This window comes from Euwallacea fornicatus, chromosome 5 (assembly GCF_040115645.1).
Source record: "Euwallacea fornicatus isolate EFF26 chromosome 5, ASM4011564v1, whole genome shotgun sequence".
Lineage (NCBI taxonomy): Eukaryota > Metazoa > Arthropoda > Insecta > Coleoptera > Curculionidae > Euwallacea > Euwallacea fornicatus.
This window is the reverse complement of record NC_089545.1, coordinates 522,734-534,842: the sequence shown is the minus strand read 5'-3', so window position 1 is coordinate 534,842 and position 12,109 is coordinate 522,734. Positions and strand designations below refer to the sequence as shown.

At 41.5% G+C, this 12,109-nt stretch overlaps 1 protein-coding gene across 13 annotated transcripts in view; it reads left to right on the top strand.

Annotated features, from left to right (window-relative positions):
* Positions 1 to 12,109, top strand: part of Ca-beta (Ca2+-channel-protein-beta-subunit) — a 41,158-nt gene that overhangs the window by 12,409 nt on the left and 16,640 nt on the right. For 9 of the 13 annotated variants that reach the window (XM_066281889.1, XM_066281888.1, XM_066281887.1 and 6 more), the window contains one exon: positions 2,518 to 2,553. In XM_066281889.1, coding sequence (XP_066137986.1) covers positions 2,518 to 2,553 — 36 coding nt within the window. Of the gene's footprint in view, positions 1 to 2,517; positions 2,592 to 12,109 lie in introns of those variants that run through there. The other 4 variants (XM_066281896.1, XM_066281897.1, XM_066281898.1 and 1 more) reach the window with 2 other exon arrangements.

Genomic DNA, 12,109 nt, shown 5'->3' with positions numbered 1-12,109 from the left:
GAGCAAGAGATATAATCGCGAGGCATGGATAACGCATGAGTTCATAATTAAATTTATCTTCATTTTGTCTTCTGTAACTAGCAACGAAGGAGTAAAATCACGGCTGAAATACTTCTATCTCAAAACGGCTTTAACATAAAGATTGATATCGCCTCGGCGATAACGAAAGGGAAAGCAAAAACCTGTACCCAAAAAGAACCAAGTATCGACCATCATCATCAAGTGAAGAATTCTGAGAAACGGCATTATTGCAATTATGAACAGCAGGTCTATCAGAGGCGGTGGTGGTACCTACAGACGCCGATTACCTGACATAGGTACCCTGGATGACTTTTAACGCAATTTTAAACTGGCATATTTCGTGATATGGGTACGGCCAGATGCCTTTTGTTCACCTTTTGCCTTTTTCAGCTCAATATTCAGGGTGTGTTTTAGGTATAAGAGTTTTAGTACGTACATAGGTACTCCGACTCTTCATACTATTCTCATTGATAAATCTCCGTCTGGTTACATCACTTTAATAACAAATTTTACACTTGGTTTGCCTACCATGAAGGTAATCGAATTCTCTTCTGTTTTCTGCTTAATGCCGTTTCGACTTTACGCTGACCTTGGCTATATTGGGCGCATTAAAGTTGCGGCAGCCAAAAAACCGAAAGTGACCAAAAAGACCAAATCGACATTGTTGGGCGTCTGGACCGTATATAGGTCGGTTGGTTATATAAGTGTGTTTTGGTGCTGGTTGTTGCCACATTTACACAGCTTATGAGGAATTTGTTGGCACGTTCGCGAAGTCATAGCCAGGAGAAGAGGACTATCTGTATCCACTAGAGGTCGGGGCCTCGCTCAAATCTGAGCCAGTTTAACGTGCCAAAAGAGGTTGCCCGCTGTGACTGTTTGGCTTAATACATAGTAGTTCTAAAAGATGTCCGCAAAAAAAGCGGAAATTTACTTGATTAAAATGGGGCCATGGGCGTCTCCAGGAGGGTTCAAAATCGGCCAAAAATATGCGAGAGCCGTAGCAGTGACTCTTCACGGCGAGTTTGAGAAAGTAGATACGCCGCTGACTCTCCTGAGAGTAAGCATTCAGTTTGGCAAACTGGGAGAAACTTCCACAAAATCTGTGAGTGAAAAATTTGAGAATTTTGAGGAGAACCAAAAAATGGACATCACCGTGAGCCGTGTTGCGTCACTTCCAAAAAATCGAGAAGTGTTCTGACGTTGTCGAATTTTTCATATCTTGAGATATTCAACCGGAAAAGCTGTTTTCTAGCTCGAATTTACCCAAAAGAGTTTCCCCGGCAATTAATTTTTTCGGTGATATCGATTTTTGGTTGTCAGATCTGCCTGTCAATACTGAGGGTTTGTATAGTTCATCTCTTCAGGTTGTCGATTAACTGAGGGAAAATTAATTCACACAGTAAATTGTCGAAATTTTAGAGATAGTTCCCGAAAAATCTGACATTTGACATTGGGCGCGTTCTGACAGCCGTGACACGTCTGCAGACATGTCGTTGCGCTTCAACAAAAATTCCCCCTCACGTTCCGAAGACCTTTACCACTAAATATTTAATAAAATGGCAACACTGCATTCTAAAAAATACTACTTGGAAGGTCTTGAAATAATGTAATCGCCACATGTCTCGCTAGAAGGCAAAATAACAGCATCTGCCGGGTTGGCAGCACGTGCTCAGCAATATAGGTGAGCAACTAAATTTGTGTGCTTTTTTGAAAATGCCCTTAAGGAATTGTTTAATTATACACGCCACCCTTCAAATTGTTGTTCGATTTCGTGTTATTTCTCGGAAGATGAGGATGGTCCGATAAGGCAGAAATGGACTCGAAGGGAAGACGAAGTAATGTAAAGGCCTCGTTAGTAGAGTACTTAGGGGTCTATCGGGAATTTTATGATTGTTGCGGGATTCGTCCGTCCAAGAGGGCAGGATTATTAATATGCAATTGCGCTGAACGTTCGTGAGCGAAACAGTTCCGTTCCGGCCCTGGAATCATTAGCTATTCCTCAGGCCATATGTTAATATACCTAACTACAGGCTTTGAAGCTTTACCCTTTTCGATTTTCTAGGAAATTTTTCATGTAGGTAATCTTAATTTAACATGAAACACTTATTAAAATTGTTCTCGTCTGGTGCAGTTCCTCTTTTTTGGGCCGACTTCACCTGCTTTTATATAAAATTCAAATTAGATGTTTGTCTGCTTCGGGAGGGAATCGTGCAACAATAATTATTTAAGACATCTTTGTAATATATATATATATGTATACATTTTTTGTTACAGTTTAAGACAATGGGCCATTAAGGGGTTTTAATTGGACTGTTTTAATTCAAAAATTCTCGAAAGCACGGCACTAATAGTCGATTGTTTTGAGCGGCCAATTAAACGACGTATCGCGGCAACCGATTGGCACCGCTTATTGGTTCGATATTTTTCACGAAAAATCATTTTACTATTAATGTCCTTCTGCGCCTGTGTGACTAATATCGACATTCTTTGTTTCAGGAATCCTCTCCAACTTTGACGCTAATATCGTCAAAGGTAAGCAGGCCATGCGACCGCAGCGTTGTCCAATCAAGGTGTGTGTAAATGTGTGCTTATTCGTTTCGTTCTCTCACTACTTTACAAACAACCAATGAAACTACCGATATCGTACCAACACAACGAATGCATTTTGGTTGGTGTATTATAATGCTGCTATTCTCTCTCTACTCCTATTTGCACTACCAAACTATTCTTTGCACGTTTTATTATTCCGTTTGTCTTGATGAATGTGATTATCACCCTTATTCATTATTGCTCCTTCGAATTTGGTAGATTTTGATTCGTTTTTGAGATATTTGCGGTTATTGGTGCGGATATGCAACACCTCAAAATTTCCCCTTAAAGAGTTACATAGCGCATAAATAACTGCAGACGGGATCGTAAAATTGAGGACTACTATGTTCCACCGGCTAACCTTGGTTGTGCAAAAACCCGTATAGTTGCACGAAAAATGCTATTCGATACCTTAGAGTGGAGCAATGCGGGATGATGATATGTAATAAATTTTAATGTTTGTTAAACTCTCCGAAGGAATGGTGAAACCTCTTTGTGGAGTAGATCCAACGCGAAAGGGAATTTCGTACGTTTCGAAGGTTCTATGAAGGAAAAATCGTTGAAAAACCTTTCGTTCGCATTTTTTTGGAAAATTCCGAATTTACCAGTGTTCGAATTTACCAATGTTCGAATTTACCAATGTTCGAATTTACCGATGTTCGAATTTACCAATGTTCGAATCTCCAGCATTTCGATTTGTGTTCTTCGCGTCACGTCGGTTGTCATTCTTTCGCTCGAGAACGGCGGCGTCGAGGAAATTTCGGGAACCTTCGTTTTTCCAAATTGCACAGGGGACGAAAAGGAAAAGCGACAGCGGCGCATCGCTGCATTAACCATTTGCAAACAATTTATTTATCGCAAAATGCGCGCCGTTCTCGGCGACCTGGAGATTTTCTCTATCGTTTCTCGCTGCGCGCAAACAGAGGAGAAATATTTCAGCTCTTACGTATGCGCGAGAATCATCATCGGCACTTACGAAGCGTATTCATGGCATCACAGTCATATGTTCTAATGAATATTTAGGATCTAGATAACGCGAAGACCTATCAATTTAAACGGTTTATTTAGCAATACAAAGTTATTTATGTTTCCTGCTCGGTATAATTTAGGCACTGCGTAATTATGGAGTAGCAGTACTGGAGCCCATAAAAAAAAACTTTGTTTCTAAGACAATAAAAATTTATCGCTACATTCCTCGATACATAAAAGTGTTGATGTATTTAAATAGGTACCCAAGAGGGTCATTAGGAATGCGAGAATTTCAGCAGTCACACAGTATTAATTTCGAAATATATTGGCAGTATTTCTATTTCGTAACGTAACTCGGTTGACATTTCGAATGGACGCCTATGGTGCCAAGGAACCATTACCTGCATGCACTGAACCAAGCTCAGAATGTTCTCTACGAATCGCATACATGGCGCATAAAATCGAAGTTGTCGAATAAAGGCACATTAAGATGAGAACAGGTACAAAAATCTTACCTGGACCTTAGACATATTAAAGAAGTAGGCATTAAATTTATGACCATACACATATCCAATATTCTATGCGGTCACCTTGATGGTTTTGGGACTTAGGGCCAGTAAAGTGTGAGGAGATTTTGACTTAGGTTCGATTATGAGCGCTGATTATTAGTTCACTTCACAAACCGAATAAAAATTTATTTATTTATTTATTTTTTTTTTTTTGGGGACAGCTATGTTCTGTCGCCATTCGATCTACCACACATCGTGATGCGCCCACAATCTGATGCGTGGTCTCCGAAATACCAGATTATTGTCGAATTCCGATCGGCGATTGGAAGTGTTATTTATTACGTCAGAAACTGACATTTATTGTCTTGAGAACCCAATATGTAATTAGCTTAAATTAACTGCCCAAAAGCGATTTTAATTACCTACAAAACTTGTACCGATTCAAAGTGTACTTAAAGCGGTTCCGTCGTCAATCATTCGCCTGGCTCCAATATCAAACAACTTGAAGCCAATTCGGAATAATGCTGCTAAAATAGACCATTTCAATGCTGCTATTAAAGCGAAAAACATGTTATTTTTTCAATTCGAAAGTGTATTTTTAAATAGGTGGTAGAAATAATAAATTACCCAGCTTCCAGCTGCAACACAAAGTCTAAATTTAAAACATCATTGTATGTACTAAAAGTAGTAAGAAGAGTAATATTAAGTCTCGGCTTATTTACGGCTTTTATTATCTGGGTTACTTACAAGTAAAGGAAATTAAAGCTTTTGAAGGTAAATAAATAATGATCGTTATTAATATACTCGCATTAAATGTATTTTATTAATTTTTTGTACGACATTGATGAGGAGATTTAACGCTTCGCCTTCTATATACTTTGACACAGATTTTCATCGCTTCAGCGTTATAAATATGTCCGTTGAACGGTTGCGATTTCCGACGGCAACGGTGCCAAAACGACGGAAAAACCGACGTCTAGTAAGGCGCACAATTGAATTAAAATCCACAATTAACATTTTTGTTAAATTTATTATGTACGTACCGGACGTCCAACGAATATGGGTCACCGTCCGTATCCACGAAACTATGACTAGGGAAAAGTTGAACCTTGGGCGTCGTACTAAAGTGGAGGCGATCTATTGATTAAAAGTATTTCCGCGAAAATACCATCAAATCGCTTATTTAAAACGGAACACCCTATATATTATAACAAATTTCGATTCTGTGGAACATTATGAATATTTTTCGCGTATAGCGTCATGTATTTAATTTTTACGGTTTTCGAGATATTTAGAATTTTCCAAAGGGAAAATTAGAGCTTCAGCCACGAATGTATTTTCTGATCGTTCGAAAATGACTAAGTATTTTGCAATGAGATTCTGCGCTGTTGCGCAAAATGCTTCGCAGTCCTCGGATCGGTGAGATAAATCAAGTTTTTTCATGCAGGGTATTCAACAAGAGAGTCCAAAATTATCATTCGAGAATTATGAAAAACTTAAATTTTTTAAACAGGAACCCCCCGTTTTTTCAACTAATACATATTCAACACCAAAAATAAGCTCTACTTTCGGTACAATTGTCTATATCTAAATCTAACCATTCTCATTTAATTAAAAAAAAAACGCTTTTCAACGTTCAGCACTTAGCAACTTATTTTAAATAACGTCGAGAGTTACTAGATGGCGCGACAATCGTCAACAATAGGCCCCTTTCTTCTGTAAGATGCTTTGACGGATCCGCTCGTTTTAAAACGATTTATTGTGCGTTTGAGGAGTTTTCGTGATGACTTAGGTTTTTCTGGATATCGAACACCACATGTTCTGGTTAACACTTGCACCACCACTCACCATAAACGATGAACATATTGAAATAATCTTCGTTTGAATAATTTGCGAGTGCCGTCATACTTGAATTCTGGCGAGCAGCGCCACCTAGTAACTCCCTCTATATTTATAACTCATCTTTATTTCCAAAGGGACGAGCTATCGGCCATCTGGTCATTCTGCCCCTGTTGTACAACTATTCTATTTTACTAACATATTTCGCCGGAACGACAAAAAATGATCGAAAACGCAGCAATACAAAGATCAAAAGGAAGACTCAAAAAACAAAGAAGAGCTCTGCTGCCGATAGTACTCCAGCAAGGGTTTTGACTCAAGACCGGATTTTGCTTGTTTCATCTGTCCTGCCAGACAAAGCGGGTTCCGCATGGTCCAGTTATGAGGGTCGTCTGTCCATTTGGCCTGAAGTTGTAGTAGTGTTTCAATTATTCTTGTCATGTGCGTACGTTCACACATTACTTGGTTTGATGGGTTGCGTAGGGCGTTTCCGGGGTGTCTGATCTTGGCGATCAGTCTGAGTGCAATCTGTTCCGCTGGTTGCGTGTATCGTTTGGTTTTATCTGTTGCATTGGCCCTCAATCGTGACCGTAATCCGGTAATGGTCTGCATATAGCTTTGTACATTTCGGTGGCATTCCCGGTACTGATTCCCTTGTCTCTGTCTGTCTCTGAAAGCGTCTCGTCCTTCTGACAACTTCTGTTCTCACGTCCTGCATATGTTTGGCGAACTTTAGTTTTTTGACGATCGTTACTCCTAGGCACTTTACGTACAAGTACCAGTTAACTTGCGAGCTCAAATTCAGCGAGTAAAACCGAAAAACGGAAAGGTGCTGAACGTGGCACCCTCAAAGTTTCTTCAGTGTTTCCCTAACGCGCCTAAAACTCTAAAAATGTATTTCGTGCACGAACCGTGCTATTCATCATTTAGACACAAAAATTGAGTAATTTCAGCGAGACAATTTTCCTAAGCTCAAGGAGACGCCATAGTGATTGGCTGCAGGACCGGCCTAGGCAAATCTGGCGCCCTGGGCGAAATGTTCGCTGAGTGCTCCTCCGAATTCCAAGAAAAACCGCCCAAACAGGACAGACCGCCGTTCGGGCCCCTCTTAAGGCTGGCAGCGCTCGATGGAACCTCTCAGTGCCAAAATCTCTTTAGTGGAAGACGTCACTCGATCTTCTTCCATTCAAAATTTCGGTGGTAACCGACCGATTTTCCTCTTCACATGAAAATCGGCGTGGCATTAACGTCTGTGCGTCCCGTTTCCGACTAGCTACCCCGTGTGCACATGTCCAAAATGAAATCTGCCAGTTGCATGGTTTCCCCAAGAACGCCCTTTGGGAGGTATCGAACCTTACAGTCTGGTCCGTTAACCGTTGCATTTTCCGTCGAAGTTAAAGGTTTTTTTTTTCTTTTTTTTAGCACAAGTTCGTTTCTTTGTTTCAAGATTTGGTGTCGTTATGAAAAATCTCGCTTTCGCCCTATTCCTCACCGAACCATTACGTTAGCTCCAAAAAAAAAAATTCTGTTCATAAACAGCAAGAGAACGTCACAGTATAATATTTGAATATCTCATGAGCGTAATCTTGCCACACTGTACAAGATATATGGGCCTGGTCAAGCGACGAACCGAAAGCCTCTTGGTAACAAAATTAAGGCGAATATTCTTAATTGATCATCATGGCCAGTCTGAAGCCCAAACCGTTGTGGACATCCCAAAATAATTTTCAATATCAAATCTTTAATGAGCGTAATTTATAATAAGGATTTGTTCATTAGAAGGCGATTGACCGGTTGTGAACTCAAAAGATTTTATTTTTATGAGATTTCGGTACGGAGCCGAGCTATTAAACAAAACCAGATTTTTTAATTTACCTACACTTACCGTTGCCGTAATTTATATCTTTCCTTCGGTTTAATTCCTCCAGAACGTTTTTTGTGACTTCTTAAGCGATTTTTTGTGTACAGTTGACTTTATGACGTGCATGGTAGCAGCTTCTTAGGCCGTCTGATTAGTGCATCGCATAGGTCCGCGGACACATGTTTGTCTAGGATTTAACAGGAACCTTCGTTATCTGTTTTATTTCGATCGGTGATCTTGTGAGTGCCTGAGAGATGGTCTGAGAGCTGTCTCGTGCGATCTCCATCCATCGCAGAGATCATGGGCCCTTATCGGCTTTTGATTCGTCAGTCCCTCCCAGTCCTCGTCGCATTTCACGTGTTCACCTGCCGGCTTAAACCACTTGAAGTCGAATTGGAACAGATTTTCCAGGGCTCTTAGCAATTTTCCTTCTCGGTATTCTTTCGGAGTTTCGGCAATTCACCGTGTAAATAAATTTTCCTCTCTCGTTCATGTCTTGCATTCATCTACGACGTCGATTTTATTTTCATTCTCGATCTGCAGCTCGATCGAATTGCAGTCCGGAATCGAATTGAAACTTTGACAGTTGGCCGATGTGGTACGTGTCCGTCCCCCCCATGTCCCCCCCAATTACTTAGTCTAGCTGCGGCGTCCGAACGAAGTCAAACCCCTGGGTTGGATTTCGCCTCGAACGAGAGGGAACCTCTCGGTGGTTTTCTCCGGGCCGCGGTGAGTTTGAGATGGGTTCCGAAGGCCTCGAAAATTTAAAGAGAGGCGTTTCGAAGGCCGGACTTAAGGTCGGAATCTGAGTTCCCTGCCTCAACCGGTCGAATGTTGCCGCTCATCAGTGCACGTCTCCAAGTTAACTGAATAATTTTTCCGATTCCCCGGGCAGAGCCCCATGTAGGTCATAATTAAGGCATTTTTGAAATATCAACTAAATATTTGTATAAAAGGAAACTATTTTTATAATTCGGTTTTCGACTGCTCAAAAGAATGCACCTAATTAAAGTTCAATAGCAGCGGTCCCCTTCCCGTCCCGGCGGACTCATATATTTAAAAATACTGAGCCTGTGTAATGCTCGTAGAGCTCTAATTTAAAAGTTTTTTTAAGTGTGATTCCTTTTGATTAGGATTTATTTTAAGAGCGCGAGCTACATGCGCCTAAGCTGATTGACAAAAATATCTCTTGAGCAATCAGACGTGAGTGCGTGACATGATTATATTGCACGGGATATTTATACATTTCCCCTTGGAATCATTGGGATCCGATGAGCCGTGCGGATAGAGGCGCTCATGCGCGCTCGGTCCGGAATCGGAACTTTGAGCCTCCGCGACTAGGAACGGGGCTGCCGCGAATTTCTTCGTTGTTTCAAAATATTACAGACGTGTTTAGCAACATTGTGGGATAATAACCGGGCCTTATTTGACAGCTTAAAATTACCGACACGAAAATCCGATTACCCTTTTAGTAAACGAACGATGGCCATTATAAGATAAAAAGGAAGCTGGCGTCCATTATTCCTCCACATGCCGATAGTCTAAGTACTTTAAATTACACATCTTCTTTCAGAGAGGAGATCGGAGATTCATTTAAATAAGAACCCGAAGCCATAATTTTTAAAACCTGTATGTGTACATGACTTCAATGCTGTACTGTTAGACCAATTATTAAAAACCTTATCTGATTCGGTCGTAAGTGTATAAGTGGGTACCGAGATTCCTAGACCTGAGTCCGATGACCATATAACCTTTTAGGTGGGTTTCGAGCAATGAAAATAAATGATATATGATATAATTACATAGTACAATGGTATCGAGTTTAAATGGTCTATTATTAGGGGCTTTTAAAATATATTACTTGTACGGGTTGAAACTCAGCTTTCGATTCGACAACCAGATAGTTTGAGCTACGTAATTTCTCACGACATGATTGAAGACAATGCCGGTTTGAACACAATGTCCTTCGTCCCGTGGCTCTAAGACTGCGTAATCGTCGAAATGATTACGAACTTCGTTGATAGCTATTGAATCATCGACGTGCCCCACCGGTGTTTTGCATGCGATGGAGGCATCAAACGTAGCGCCCAAAAGGCATTCCCTCGCAGGAGTTATGTCCGCGTTTACCGAGGAAACATCCCATCTAGGACAGTAAATTCAACACCCATGTCCAACGAAAATAGCTCATTTACATACTTTTACCGAAATAATATGTAACCGAGCCTATTTGGAGGAGATACTAAATCAGTGTAATAAATTTGATTTTGTTTTCCACCGAGCAAGAAATATGAACCCATTCGTTACTTAATGTATGCTCGGAGAAGTTTCGGAGCAACACGAAACCGTAATAAAAAAAAATAATAATAAAAAAAAAGACCACTCCTCGTTTCGATTATTTTTTCGTGGATTAATTGTAATTTCTAATTCCAATCTTGACAGTCGGTAAAACGGGCGAAATCGGGCTTTCCTGCGGTCCCAACATCGCGTGCCGCCCGGGCATAACGCAATAAGGGCTGCAAGCAGATCGGTTATTAGTTAATAAGATTGCGGAGTTAGTTTGGGTTGCCCTTATTCCTGGAAAGTCCATTAATTACCCCTTTTTGTTGCCGAAACGAAACAGAAGGGGACGGACTCGGACGGCACTGGAACGACATAGTGCGGGGCAGCGCGATCGAAATCGACGGAAAGGATTAACGGGGGATAAATGCACGGGGAGTTTCGAGAAATAAAAGATGTGCGGAAAATTCAAGGCGCTTCGTTCATCGTTGGGTCTCGACCACGTCACGAAGGACCACAAAGTCCTCCGACTATCCGCTTTGAAGGCGGCATGCCTTGCTGCGGGCCCTTTCGCGGTTCCTCTTGGAAAAGCTCCCCCCCCGAGGACGAAAACCGCTCCCTACGTCCATGTCCATACGCAGAGGAAGATGGCTAATTTGTTTCGCAGGACACGAGTATTTTCGTGTGTTATACGGGGTTGTCTTACGCAATTGCCGCGGTGCCACCTACCTACGCGCCCACGCACGGAAGCAACAATGATAGCCGGCGATTTTAGGGCCCCGGGGGCACCCGTCGGTTTGCATTTTTCGACCCAAAACGTCTTCGCATGCGAGGCGGCAGTCGGACGCTTTTTGGGAGAAAAATTTAAAAAAAAAAAAAAAAAAAAAAAAGAGGAGAAAGAGGCCCTCGGTCGGTCGGCTCGTTTACGTAACTTCACCGCAAGCAAACCGAGCACTGTTAGAAATTTTAATTCATTCAATAAATCGTCTTACACGTGAACAGTTAGTCCTCGCAGATACACCTTATTAACAGCTTTCCATGCATGAATTAGAATATTTAGTTGGTGTAATAACCCCGAAAATGTATCGTGAGGCGTTAACGGGGACGAGCGTTTGATGGAAGAGGCCTCGTCCGAAAATTATTAAGTTAAACGTTTCCCCCGTGTTTATATAAATGTCTCCTCCATTGAGCAGATTAATAAATGTTCAGCGTTGCCGCCAATAACTCATTCTTCACCTGTCAAATTAACCATCAACTGATAGGGGTCACCAGGTGAGTGGAATTCACTTATAGATACGATCGGATCGGTCCTCCTTTATATCTGCCCGAAAATGGCCGGTTTTTAAGTGCTCAGGCCATCTTTTCTCGTTACCGATAGATTTCCAAAATGTCCGCGTCGAAATTGCGCTCCTCGTGGATCCCCAATAACCGCCTTTTCAGTCCCTCCTCGAAGTAAAATATTTGCTCCCTTTCAACATCATCTAAGTGTGACCAATATTAAATAAGCTCGCATTTCCTATGTGACCTCACATTTTTCGGCGAACTGAAATTGAAACGTGTTTTTCGTCCCTAAATTATTATTAGAGGGAGGGCCTTGCGAGCATGAAAAATGGCCAAAGTAAGAGAATAGTGCGCCAGATGCAGAGTTTGTTGCTTATTACGGTTTAGAGACACATTTTACTTCCGGCATAAAAGTCGAATTGCCGTTTTGCGGCATTTTCTGCTGTTTGATATTTAATATCTCTCGGGCGAAGGGAGATTTGTTTTATGGGGGGCCTGTGAACGTTGGGAACTTTCGTAGAGGATGGAGTTGAAGTTAAATTAAGTGCCTATACAGGGGACGGTAGATGAAGCAAATGCGAGCGTAACGGAACTGGCTGTGAGAGTCGAGTCTCTTCTTCCGCGTGAAGGCGAAAGAGCAAACTTTGCATTAACCGAGAGGGACCGACGTCCCGTCAAATGATCTCAGGTGGGTTAAGAACAGAACTCGCGATGTGACTTTTGTGCATTCACAAAAATCACGTTTGCAATCACCGTGAAACGG